The sequence below is a fragment of the Limulus polyphemus genome, unplaced genomic scaffold (genome assembly GCF_000517525.1).
Source record: "Limulus polyphemus unplaced genomic scaffold, Limulus_polyphemus-2.1.2 Scaffold438, whole genome shotgun sequence".
NCBI lineage: Eukaryota > Metazoa > Arthropoda > Merostomata > Xiphosura > Limulidae > Limulus > Limulus polyphemus.
The window spans coordinates 321,348-334,878 of NW_013666048.1; the positions used below are offsets into that span (position 1 = coordinate 321,348).

General features: G+C 34.7%; 1 protein-coding gene across 4 annotated transcripts in view; it reads left to right on the forward strand.

Moving 5' to 3' along the window:
• The window catches only part of LOC106458275 (neurexin-1-like), a 165,949-nt gene that overhangs the window by 43,533 nt on the left and 108,885 nt on the right, over positions 1-13,531 (forward strand). For all 4 annotated transcript variants that reach the window (XM_022384430.1, XM_022384432.1, XM_022384431.1 and 1 more), the window contains one exon: positions 7,326-8,279. In XM_022384430.1, the coding sequence (XP_022240138.1) occupies positions 7,562-8,279 (718 nt within the window). In that variant the 5' untranslated portion in view covers positions 7,326-7,561. The remainder of the gene's footprint in view (positions 1-7,325; positions 8,280-13,531) is intronic.

The window sequence follows — 13,531 nt, forward strand, 5'->3', positions numbered from 1 at the left end:
TAGATGGCTTAAACTTTATTTATTTAAACATCGATGAATTTTAAATATTAACTTCAATAATACTGCTCTAAAATGTTTTATTTCCTTCCCAAAAATGCCAAAATATTATTTTCTTCTATTTATGTTCAGATTATCGAATTACTTGATTGCTTGAGACAGCAAAGGAAGAAAGGAAGAACGATTTGCATTTAAAAAATCATTTAGCATCTCGGGTAAAAGCACGATGTAATGAAAGAAAAAATATTATATAATTTTTTGTCATTTTTGTGGCTTAAAAAGATCAATCTCGAATATTTATCTGAAACAACCTTTTCATATCAGATATTCTTATATCTTGCTGTGTGGATATGGTATATCAAACGAACTTGTAAGACAAATCAGTCGCTTATTTTGTGTCGCTAAAATAGAATAATATTAAATATTATTGTAACAAGTGATGCAAAAAATAATAAATAAAAAGGCTTATTGTTCTTATTCCTCTGTTTGCAATTTTTAAATAGGGTGTATATAGTGAATTCTATATCAATGTAATAAAGAAAAGTTGTATGGATTTCCCTTTCAACACCGCTATATATGTATCTTGATTTGTTTGCATAAAAAGTATAAAAAAACATAACTTTCCTGGAAATGGTGCTACACGCAATGAACGACTTGTCATGAACTTCGCTGTGGTAAGACTAAAAGATTTGTTAAAGCGCAACGCGCAGTCGATGATACATGAAACGCTACGACCGCAGGAATCGATAAAAAAGGGACATGTGCGTGTGTTTAACAGCCTTGTTTTGAAATTATAATATTGATTTGTATGTCATAAAAAAGGAAATGTTATTTTAACCAACATAAGTAAGAAACCAATGTTGTTATAACTGTTTTAATAGCGTAAACCCGACCTAGCTGTTTTCTTACAGTTCTTCTCAGTCCAACTTTCCAATAAATTAATATAGTATACTGGGCAATATGTATATATATATATATATATATTTATATATATCGTTCCTGCATTTTATACCAATTTTTAGGATGAATAGTAAAATGGGGAAAAATCGTAGGGAGTTTTGTTTAAATTTATAAAGGACAATGTATCATTTTGTTTTGTAAGGTCGTAAGGTAAGACATACACGTTAGTATTTTCGTCATTCTAAGTTTCTAAGCTATTAATTAACATCAGTTAAGGTCTTGGGAGGTTCAGCGGTAAGCTTAAACATAAAAAAAACAGGTTTTAGAATTACGTTAAAGTAAAACAAAAGCACATTAACAGTATCAATATTTTTGTTTAACCTAAAACCGTTTTAGACATGTTTTCTAACACATATAACTTAAAATTTAAAAAGTTAGGCATTGTATACGAGCAGAAAAAGTACAGAGCCGTTTCAAGTTGAAGAAACTTGATTCTGCTGATGTATATGCAGAGTATCGGGTCGATATAATATCAGGTTACATTTATTCAGTCGTCTTTAGCAGCGAATCGTGTTATGTAGTCTGTAACATACAGGCAAAATTTTAATCCAACAACGCATAGTTATTTAGTTTACACACGGCATTCCTTTATTGAATTGAGTAGTTTGATTTTATTAAATTTTTTTGTATTATATTGTTTTGTTATGATAAATACATTTAAAAAGCTAAGATTGCATTTCGTTTTGGCTTATTAGCCTCCCGGTGGCTCAGCTAAAAGTTTTAGGGTTTATTACACTTAAATTTAGGGGTCGATTCCTAAAATCGACAGAGCACAGATAGTCAATTGCACAGCTTTCCGCTTAGACATACACATCAGATTAATAAATTGTATGCATATTAAGGAAAATACTATTTAAAAAATTAACTTTGTATGACAGACTCTCATTATTAATTTTCGTGTACTTGTTTTATAATGCTACAAGTAATAAAAAACATTTTGTAAATGTAAAATGATGTCGGGGTAGCAGTTCCAAGAAGAATTAAAACAATAATATAGGGATGATGCATCTATACATAGATCATCCCTACATTACTTTCAATATTAAACTTAATGTTACAATGTAAAATGCACGAGTGGTTACGGGGTCGGTCAATTGGACCGACCTCGTAGCGAATCTGTAATAGTCTGTAATAATCAAGACATGTTTTGGCTAAACTTGGTTTTTCCTTGTACGTAAGTCTTAGGCTCTTAGTTACACTACATTGATTCCTATCCTGATATGACCATGATATTATGATGAACAAACTGCATACCAACATTCAGGAATATATAACTTTCAACTAAGTAATATTAAAGTAATGTATGTATTTTACAGTGTAACATTAAATGTTAATATTGAAAGTCATGTAGGGATGGTTATGTATAGCTATATCATCGATATGTTCTTGTTTGCATTCTTTTTGGCACTGCCGTCCCTATATCATTTTACATTTACAAAATGTTATACTTTTTATTAATTTTTTGTGTAGTTTTTCTCCTAACTGAAAGTTAGAGTATTCTATGAATGTGTATAATAGAATTTAATGTTATGTGAAGACACCAATTATATAGTGTACAAAGCATCGAGTATTCTACATGTTACAATCGTCTAATGTTCATCTATTATTGGCTGGTAATTTCTATTTCACCCTGTACGTTAGCTTTTTAAAATAGCAACAGATTTTCGTAAAAAAAGTTAATTTCAAGGGGTAATGATAACATCGTTCGCACTAGAATTATGATTTTTCAAAATTACTACTAGTTATTATGACCAAGCGTTGAGATCATGCACTGACCAAAAACACATAGAGTGGACTTAGGTTTAAACTGACGTTAGTGATAAAGTAGTTGTAGTTATCTTGACTAAAACAAGGAGAAGAAAGATGAAAGATTTTTATATGAAACATTATTACTATTACTAGCATAAAATAACTGTGCTCCACTTCAGGGCTGAAACGCCACCTTATGATCCACTGGGACCCCAAGCTCTCCCATTATCCCAACTACTTTCATAGATCCCCTCAAGGAGAGTGGCGTACTCAAAAACAAGTCCCGTTAGGACAACCACTCATGGTACCTGAGCACGTGTCACGTTTGGTCCCACTAGCGTGTGAGTGGGGGTATAAATATAGTTTCAAACATGGTACTCCAGGATTCAAAAAATTCTGATGCTAGATTCGGATTCAGTGATCCAGAAAACCTGCTTCTAGACCCCATCGTGCCTAGGGACACGTTTAAATCCCCTTGGTACCCATTTGGTACGGAGGCCACGCCATATAGATAATGACACACCTGAGTCACCCAGAGTCTAACCGCCAAATTTATCCTGCTATCTTTAACATTGTGGGAGGGATTCGCGGACAAAAAAAAATTAAATCGTTACACATTTAAAGCACATTTCCTTGTGATGTTGAAAATGGGAATAACGGACGGGCGTGACTTGGTGTCTAGCGTGAACGGATTGTGAAACTGAGAATTTAGAGTGCTTTGCCACAAAATACACTCCGCATTTTGTCGTCATGGGTGCGCTATAAGAGCCACAATTAAATTCCACCATTCGGTAAAACAAGAGTAGCCCTAAAGTTAGCTGTGGATGCTCTTCAATAGCTATTTACCGTCTTGTCTATCACTACAAAATTATACGGATGAGCATAGCTAGCCCTTTGTGTAGCTTTTAGAGAAAACTCTAAAACCAAAAACAACAATAAAAAACAAACGTGATTATAAATCTATGAGTTTGTATTAAAAAGATTGTTTGTTTGTTATGAATTTCGCGCAAAGCTACACGAGGGCTATCTGCGCTAGCCGTCCCTAATTTAGCAGAGGGAAGGCAGCTAGTCATCACCACCCACCGTCAACTCTTGGGCTACTCTTTTTCCAACGAATAGTGGGATTGACCATCATATTATAACGCCCCCACGGCTGAAAGGGCGAGCATGTTTGATGTGACGGAGATTCGAACACGCGACCTGCAGATTGCGAGTCAAGCACCCTAACCACCTGGCCATGCCGGGCGGTATTAAAAAGAAACTGGGTTGAAAATTACAAGATAAACATATAACTTCGGCTTGAAAATACAGTATGAAAATCAAAAGTGTGTTATGTAGAGAACCGTTTCATCCCTCTAAGAGGAAAAATAGCTACAATTCCATACAAGAAGTAGACAAAAATTGACTCGTGCCCGGAGTGTCAATAGGTCATAATGAACCTCAAGGCAGGACCTGCTTAATTAAATAGTTCATAATGATGCAGTAAAGAAATAAAGATGTTCATGTTAAGTATAGTATTTGAGAAATCTTCACAAAACGTGTGTGTGTTCAGTTTTTTCGCTAAGATAGGCGAGGGCTACCTGCGCTATAACCATCCTTAATTGTGAAATGATAAACTAGAGGAAAGGCAACTAGTCAACACCACCAACTGCTAACTCTTGGGCTACTATTTACCAATAATAGTGGGATTGAGAGTCACGTTACAGCGTCCCCACGGTTGAAAGGGTGAGCATATCCGACGATGGATTTTGATCTCGTGAACCGCAGCTTGCCAGTCGAGTGCTCTAACCATTAGGCTATGTTATGCCCTTTGACATAGTGAACTGGATGTTCAGAGAAAAACGTTCAGGTTACAAATAATCGAGATACCTGTGAGTAGGACCGGATAATTAAGACTTTTCAGCATTAATAGCTTCATACCGACAGTGACAGTCAGAATTTAATACGGTATCTCTTATTTGAATCTAATTTAATAATAGTTTAAATCCCAGCTCTGATTGTCTTAATGTTTCTGTTTTGTTTTCAATTAAATTTATTGTGTTAACTTACTAAGTATTCAACGATTATGAATAACTTGTAAACACCAGCGAATTCAGTGGTTCAGATAGAATAGAAATAAATAAGAGAAAAACGCATATTAATACCTACTTATTCACGGTATTAATTACTAATATACGAAAACTTAGGACTGAGACTAAACTAGTTACAAAGTTTAATTTTGAACAGAGGATTGGAGAGTTGGAATTAAATTAACTATAATCATAATACGATTTAAGTAATGTAAACAAGTTCGAAAATTAAAATCTAAACGACGATACTGCAATAATAAACTGGTTGAGTATCCTCTTCATTAATGGCGTGTCCGACCAGTTCTTGGATAGCGGATTAGTTTGAAGGTTCAAGACAGGTGAAAGACTAAGAAAAGTACTGTGCATTTTAAGCATCATGGGAGATGTTTCCTTGCAGTATTACGTACTAATCGTTACGTAAGTAAGCTTTACGTGCTGGAGAATAGAGGAAGTGGAATAAGTCCTTAATTGCCCAGTCATTTCAGTAGGTTTTTGTTTGTTTGTAATTAAGCACAAAGCTACACAATGGGCTATCTGTGCTCTGCCTACTACGGGTATCGAAACGTAACATCGAAACGTGTAGAGTCGTCAACTTTTAGGCCATAGATAGGCCTAAATGAAATGTTTTTTAATTGTGTACCAGTTTAACGTTGAATATTATTTATGATTTTAACATCTTTACAACTTATCGCATTTCTTTCCTCTCACCAAAACGGCCCGTCTTTTAGTCATTGATGGCCAAATTTTTTTTGGTAATCGAATATATATGTTTGTCCTGGGACCAAACTCAGTATATCTGAGTTAAAGAGTAAATCCCATAGCAACTTTCAACAAGATGCTTTTAACAATTTAAACTACTATATTCCTTCTCTCTCAAAGATAATACCTGTTCTTACGTCCTTAGTTTTCCAACATTCGCGTGATTTTGCATTGTACCTAGTACATAGGAGCTTAATGGTTAACGCAGTAATTTACTGTTATTTTAACTATTCAAATTACCTGGCTACCTTACTGGCTGTTTCAATATAACCTGCATACATTTTCTCTAGTAATTCGTGTATTCGTGCATATTAATATAAACTTCCATCGACCTTGATCAAGCACCTATGATAATGTATGAAAAGCCTTATGAACGGTAAACTGAGTAATGGCTGTTGAAGCAAGGAAACATCGTGACAAGTAAATACTAGCTTAATTACACTAAATAATAGATAATGTAAAATACACTATAAAACTTAGGACAGCCTGATATCATTATTATTTTATAAACTTAGCTTTATTTTTTAAGAATACTGTATTTGATATTATTAGATTGTTTCTTTTTTCTTGTGAGGATATCCACATTTTATTTGTCAGAATAAAAAAACATCTAATTTTTTCTTAATTTCATCATTAAAGAATATAATGTTACTAACAGAGACCCGCAAAACCTTTGCTGTCAAATTAGTATCTTTATTGCAACAGTATTTCGTTAAATACAAGATTTGTAGAGTAATACAAACGAAATATAATCGTAGACACCGAAATGGGTATTTGGTATGGCTGGTACAATGCGATAGTGGTCGATACGAATAATATGATACATATCTAGATACAGACGTTTTACCAACGGTTTGTTACAAAGTTTGACAGTCTTGACAATAAAATTTAATTAGAAACAGATGTATAACGTTTCTTCTTGTAAGTTACTAAGAAAAATCAACAACAAATGAGTCCAGAAAGACAAAAAATTAAGATGGGACAGATAGTGGTTTTGATCAGATATCTGGCTTCTGATATCCAATGGGATTCGGATATTTTCAGATAAGCTTGTAACTGTGGCCATACATATTGAAAATTCGCAGCATGCATGAACTATTCCTTAATTTGTTTTATTTAATAAGTTTAATACGGATGTAGAGTTCCCCATGAATGAGTTGCCAGTAAGGGAATGCATCATCTGCCGGAGTGAGACAATGTTTTTCACACCTGATCCCTCAATGAAACTGTTACTGCCGTTACTTTCGCTGCCGCTACCTTGACCACCTATGGTATACAGTGATAACACAACATGTGGGCGTGTTGTTTAGTTAAACTAAATTATGAATATTCTATTACCTCTATGATGACTACCAGGGCTTTCACTGTATAATACCAGGGAAAATAGTAGAAAGCACTAGTGGGGTAGACGACATGTTAAATAGAAGAAACCACAAGTTGATTTACAACTCATAATATACTTGGAATTAAAGAGACACAAAATGTGATTAGCTGGGTGGTCACCCGGTGGGACAGTGGTAAGTCTCTGGACTTAAAATGTTAAAATCTGGGGTTCGACTCACAGTGGTAGGCACAGCAAATAGTCCAATGTGACTTTGCTAAAAATAACCAACAAACAAAATTAACTGGGTGTAAAAAACAAACAAAAAAGTTTTTGTTAACCTCCCCCCCCCCAGATGTGCTCTAAATTTATGATACAATCCATATCATTTCTTTAAACAACTTTTTACTGTAATATGCTGTTTGTCTTTAATCAAATGACCAAAATAAATTGTTCTTTAAATTTTACAGGTTTTTAACATCTGGAACTCCTTAATACCGGGATTTTCTACATGAAATCTGTGAAGAATAGAAGACGATATTTCAAGACTTATCACTAGCGCATTTTAAAACTATCTCCAAGCGTGTCTTCATATTACGAAGAAATACTTAAAGGGTCCCGAATCAAACATTGATAACAAACTTTTTTTTGTGTGTGTATTTAGAAAGACTAACAACGATTTTTTTTATTTCTAAACACTGTAAACATGATACGTTTTAGTGGTTATATAATTTCTTTGGTAATAGTCTTCTGGGCGGCTACGTGTGAGAGCTTTATCTTGGAAGGCTCGCCTACGTCTTACGCTCAGTTTAAGACGTGGAACGGATCTCTCTCGTTTGAATTTCAAACTAACGAACTCAACGGACTTCTTTTTTATACTGACGACGGAGGAAGATTTCGCTATTTCTTTGAGCTCAAACTCGTTGAAGGAACCTTACGGTTACGTTATAACCTCGGAGAAGGCTCTGCTTTTATAACGGTGGGTCGAGGCTTAAACGATGGTGAGTGGCATCTCGTAGAAATTGTGCGACACGTAGAAAAAGTTTCGTTACGTGTTGACGACGAAATCAAGAATCGTGTAACACCTGGAAGGGACTTTGCTTTTGAAAATTTGTCAATGAACAGTTTCGTGTACATAGGAGGTTTGCCAGCTCGGTACAAATCAAAGCTTTCTCAGCTAGCTTTAACCACCGTCTTCTTCGAACCTCACTTTAAAGGAGCTATACGTAAAGTTATCTACTCCAATGACGAAGCCTCCTCCAGAAGACAAGACATGATTGCTTTTCATGGCATACGAAATAACGGGTTGGATCACTGTAATTACCGTGATCCATGTCAACATGGAGGTACATGTATCAGCACGGACAGTGGCGCCATCTGTGACTGCAAGAATGTGGACTACGAGGGGAACTTTTGTGATAAAGGTAGTATCAAATTAGATTTTTTAAACATATTATTGGCCTATAAATTTTTTAAATTAGCTTCGACCTTCAGCACTGGAACTTAACAGTATTTGTTTTTTACAGATTATTTGATCTATTGTTCTTGTATGAAATTTAGATAATTATCGCCGAGCTTCTGTAATTTATCTATTTGTATGTTAACAACAATTATTTTAAACAAAATGCAGTACACATATATGTGTAATACATAATTAAAACATAATAGTAATTTCTTAAAGTTCCTATTACTTTTAAGCAACAATCCCCTTTCGGTCGATATATCTTTAAAGTCACTAAATTGATAAATAAACAGTACATATTCTTCAGAAAATGCACTATTAGAGCTAGTTATGTTGCAACAAAACTATGTTCCAACATGTTTTAATATTAGTGAAAATTGAATATACCGTAGATTTTTTAATATAGATATACACAACTGTTTCTTTTACATAATCATATTTTCACGTCATAAACATCCACACAACGCACAGGCCCGCATATCCTCGTCCCCAATATACGATGGCCTCGTACAGTTTCCGTGTCAAACAGTCAATTTCGGTTTGTTTTGTCATATGACGTTACTTGACTGAGACCTCTTGTTTTCCGTTACTCGAAAAAAAAAAATCGTGGTTTGTGCTTTCAATCTGTATATATGTATGTGTGTGTGTGTGTGTGTGTGTATTTATATACTTTGTTCACCCTGTAGCACTAGTCGACCGTATAAACAAATAAACAGACAGAAGAACAGATTCAATCAATTTCTAATTGTGTATGTTCACTCTGTTTCCCTTACTACATAAACGACGAAATCCCCGTGGCGTCATTGTCTTTAGATGGCTTCTGAGAAATGCACAACGAACATTGGATCCTAACGATGCGGAATTCCCTACATGTTTCTTGAGCTCCATTACGCTTGATGATGATTGGCAGTGGTCATAGGAGACACTTTTGCTAGATATGTTTTCTTGAACTTTTCTACTACATCTAATGGTGACAATATTTAACAAAAGATATCATTTAAAAATTTCTATCTGTCGCAGATAGGTATGATAAGATTAGTTTACTGATTCTTCAGAGCGGTTAGTGCCCAATTTCGTACAATAATACATTCTGGTTTTATAAACCTGATAAACAAGCCTTACAAACGTCTATTGACTCTATCATTGTAACTATCTCTTGGAGAGATCCCTTTTATAGACACTGAAACAGCCTAAGGTTAATTAAGATATTTGACGATATTTTTAAGAATTAGTTCAGCGAAAATTCACTCCAGCACAGTTCGGATAATTCCATCATCAGTTGCTCTCGTCCTTTTCACATACAGTTTCAACTGCGTTATGTCTTCACAGCTCCGTCACCAAAACTGATATTAAATGAAATACGTCACAAAGTACAAATCTATAGAATAGTTGAGCACGTGTTTAAATCATTCTAAATAAGAGCGGTATATGAATTATCTATACCCAATACTGGGTTAATATTTAGTTCTACTCCGTGTAGGTAGCTTGTTTTGATCAGAAGATGAAAGTTAATGATAATAATTACTTACATAGTGTTACGAAATCAAGTTAACTGGAAATGCTTTTATTTCACATTCCTTTTAATTCGTTCATCGAGGATCAAAATAAAGTGTGTGTAAAAAAATAACATTTCAAATCTATATTTTTGTCTCCCACAAGTCGCAGCAACTAGTGAGAGACAAAAATAGATCTGAAATGCTATTTTTACACACCTCTGATTTTGAGCCGCAATGGACGAATTAAGAAAAAAAAATACATCTACAGTTAACATGATTTTTATGCAAATAGTTACTAAATATATCATATTTTTGAAAGTTTTTCCGTTTAATTTAAGCCTTTAATAATTACTGACTGCTTTAATTATTAAAATTGATTTAAATATACAAATTCATCTACACCTCAGTTGTTCACAAACACTGCGTCAGACTAACCTACTTAGTGTTCCTATATAGCTAAACTATTGTGATTTGCCGTACAAGCTAAAAGATATATTGTTGCAGGATCTTCATTTGTTTTCCTATCCAAACAGTCATCTGCCAGCCTTCACCTAAATTACAGTATTTAATCTTTCTTCTGCAGCAGAAATCGTACTTACTCTGGTAATTCCAAAAGGCCCCGCTTCTTTATGAACCTTGTACTAAAAAGAATGTAATTAGTAAACATGCTTTATTATACTTTTGTATAAGAAAATAGTTGAGAGCAATTCACCAACCAAAGTTCACTTCTGCTATTCTGTGGATGAATAGCTACATTGTGATATATTTATTCTTTACCTTCTGTAACAACAACAAAAAAACACACAAAAGAACTGGTTATTGCTAATGAAATGTTATATGTAGAACTGAATTATTTCAATACGTAAAATTGAACTGGGCGAAAACTGTTTTTGAAAATGAAAAGGAAGGCACAGTTGAAAGACGATATGTTGGTCAGCGGCAAAAAAAAAAGACTAGAGAAGGGAGACACTCCAGTCCTGAAGACAAAATAAGACTAGAGAAGGGAGACACTCCAGTCCTGAAGACAAAATAAGACTAGAGAAGGGAGAAACCCCAGTCCTGAAGACAAAATAAGACTAGAGAAGTGAGACACTCCAGTCCTGAAGACAAAATAAGACTAGAGAAGGGAGAAACCCCAGTCCTGAAGACAAAATAAGACTAGAGAAAGGAGAAACCCCAGTCCTGAAGACAAAATAAGACTAGAGAAGTGAGAAACTCCAGTCCTGAAGACAAAATAAGACTAGATAAGGGAGACACTCCAGTCCTAAAGACAAAATAAGACTAGAGAAGTGAGAAACTCCAGTCCTGAAGACAAAATAAGACTAGAGAAGGGAGACACTCCAGTCCTGAAGACAAAATAAGACTAGAGAAGGGAGAAACCCCAGTCCTGAAGACAAAATAAGACTAGATAAGGGAGAAACCCCAGTCCTGAAGACAAAATAAGACTAGAGAAGGGAGAAACCCCAGTCCTGAAGACAAAATAAGACTAGAGAAGGGAGAAACTCCAGTCCTGAAGACAGAAGCTACTCTTAAGGTTAGCCAAACCCAGAATTTCACAGCAGGCTTGCACTCAGAGAGAACTGGCCACCCTGTACAACTCAGTGGAAAAGACAACCCTAACAGGCGTCTACTTTAAAAATTACTCTATTAGAGCTTTGTTTCACAAGTCTTTGACGAAATCCTTTTTAATGTCAATTATAGAATCAAAAGTTCATAATTTTTCCTTCTTGTAACTTACTAATTATAAGAGTATAAAGTAATGGTAGCAGTCTACCTCACAAGTTCCATTGAAATCCTTATCTGTGAGTAAAACTAACATGATTTTAAAAAGATTTTAATTAGCCAATAAAAGTCACCTTTGACTGAAATTGCTAACAGTGTTCATGCTTTTACATTGATTATACTAAATTTAATATTGTATAAATTATTTTTGACTATTATCCATACAGTATCTTACACCACCTGTCATAGTGGCTATCAGGGAGTGTATATTTCAACAATAGGTTAGTAGTGACTTCAAAACCTAAATGTAAATAAAAATATAATGACTCAATAACCAGTCGGAACAGAGTAATTAGAAAATGATCCATATAAGTGCTATTTTGTATTCGTTTGATTATCCCTAGAACTAACGATGGTGATGGATTTCGTTGGATCCTAAACACATTTTTCTAAATTATTTATGCACTAAATTGGTTGTGGGTCCATGACTTTGTCGGGTACGGTTTCCCAGAAATGTATGAGTTCACAAACACACACAAAACTTAAACCAAAAAAGATCGTTAATAATTCATTATTGCATATTATTACATATTAGTTTGAGTTTTCAGTGTATTTTACGTAGAAAATGAGTATTCCCATCTAATTTTTTTTAAAGTTCTTTGCACTGATTTGTTTTTTTAACAGGCAAAAGCATAAGTTACTTAGTATGATGCAGCATTTGGACCACATCAATATGGAATGGTATATAAATTAGAAGACAGTTTAGGGGTTTATGATGTTTTTGAAAAGAAATACACCCTGAAGCTCTTGTTTAAAAATAGTTTACACACAGAGAAAAATATATCGTACATAACACTATTGTATTTAGATTTGTCAACAGATAAAACTAGATGCAGCCGTGGATAATGTTTAATAATAAGATATTGTTCATAATTTTCGGATAACCTTATAACTGAGATCTAATAGGACACGAATTAATGATCCAAGTAGTTACTATCAAGGTAGGTGCTATCAAGGAAAATTTTTGACAAGACTCCAAGCTATGCCAGCCGGCATGGCCATGTGGTTAGGGCGCTCGACTCGCAATCTGCGGGTTCGAATCCCCGTCACACCAAACATGCTGGCCATTTCAGCCCTGAGGGCAATCCCACGATTTGTTAGTAAAAGAATAGTCCAAGAGTTGGTGGTGGGTGGTGATGACTAGCTGTCTTCCCTCTTGTCTTTCACTGCTAAATTAGGGACGCCTGGCGCAGATAGCCCTCGTGTAACTTTGCGCGAAATTCAAAACAAACAACCAACCGAGCTATGCAAATCAGCTTGTGGAACTCGTAATCATTTAATTATTTTTTTCTGTCGTTGTTGGAAGTTGTTGGTTAAAATATGAAAAGTTTAAAAGGTGGCGCTTTGTTCTAGAAGAAGATATTTTGTAGACTGATTTATTTAGTACTGAAAAGTGGGGTGAAAAAAAAAACGAACGTCTTTCATTAAATTTCGTTTTCTATGAAAATAAACAATAATTTTCGCGACCAGATGTTCTCGACTCTGATGCTACACAGAGCGTGGATGAATGGAAACTTCGAGTTTTCCTTAGTACAAACAACAGCGTTAATAATTTTCGCGACCAGATGTTCACGACTCGGTGTTTCAAGGCGTGAAGATACGGGAATTTCCAGCACTTATAATGGGTAGTAGTAGTAATTAAGTTTATAGCTAGGATAAGTTCGTGCAGAATTGGGAATGCTGAGAAATAGTTCTTAGCTGTTCACATTATAGTCACGTGACAAGCCAAGACTCGTTGCTCGTGGGAATTGTAATAAATCTCCCGATTATTACCTTTTTATAACCTACAGAGTGAGTTCGACCCAGTAAATGAATAATGTATTCACAAACGAAATCGTGATACTTCGTGTGCGACATAAGGTGAAAGAAAATGAGAATTCTGTAAGAAAACGACAGAAATTGTGGCAGGTTTTGTTCGTTTGTTTTGAATTTCGCG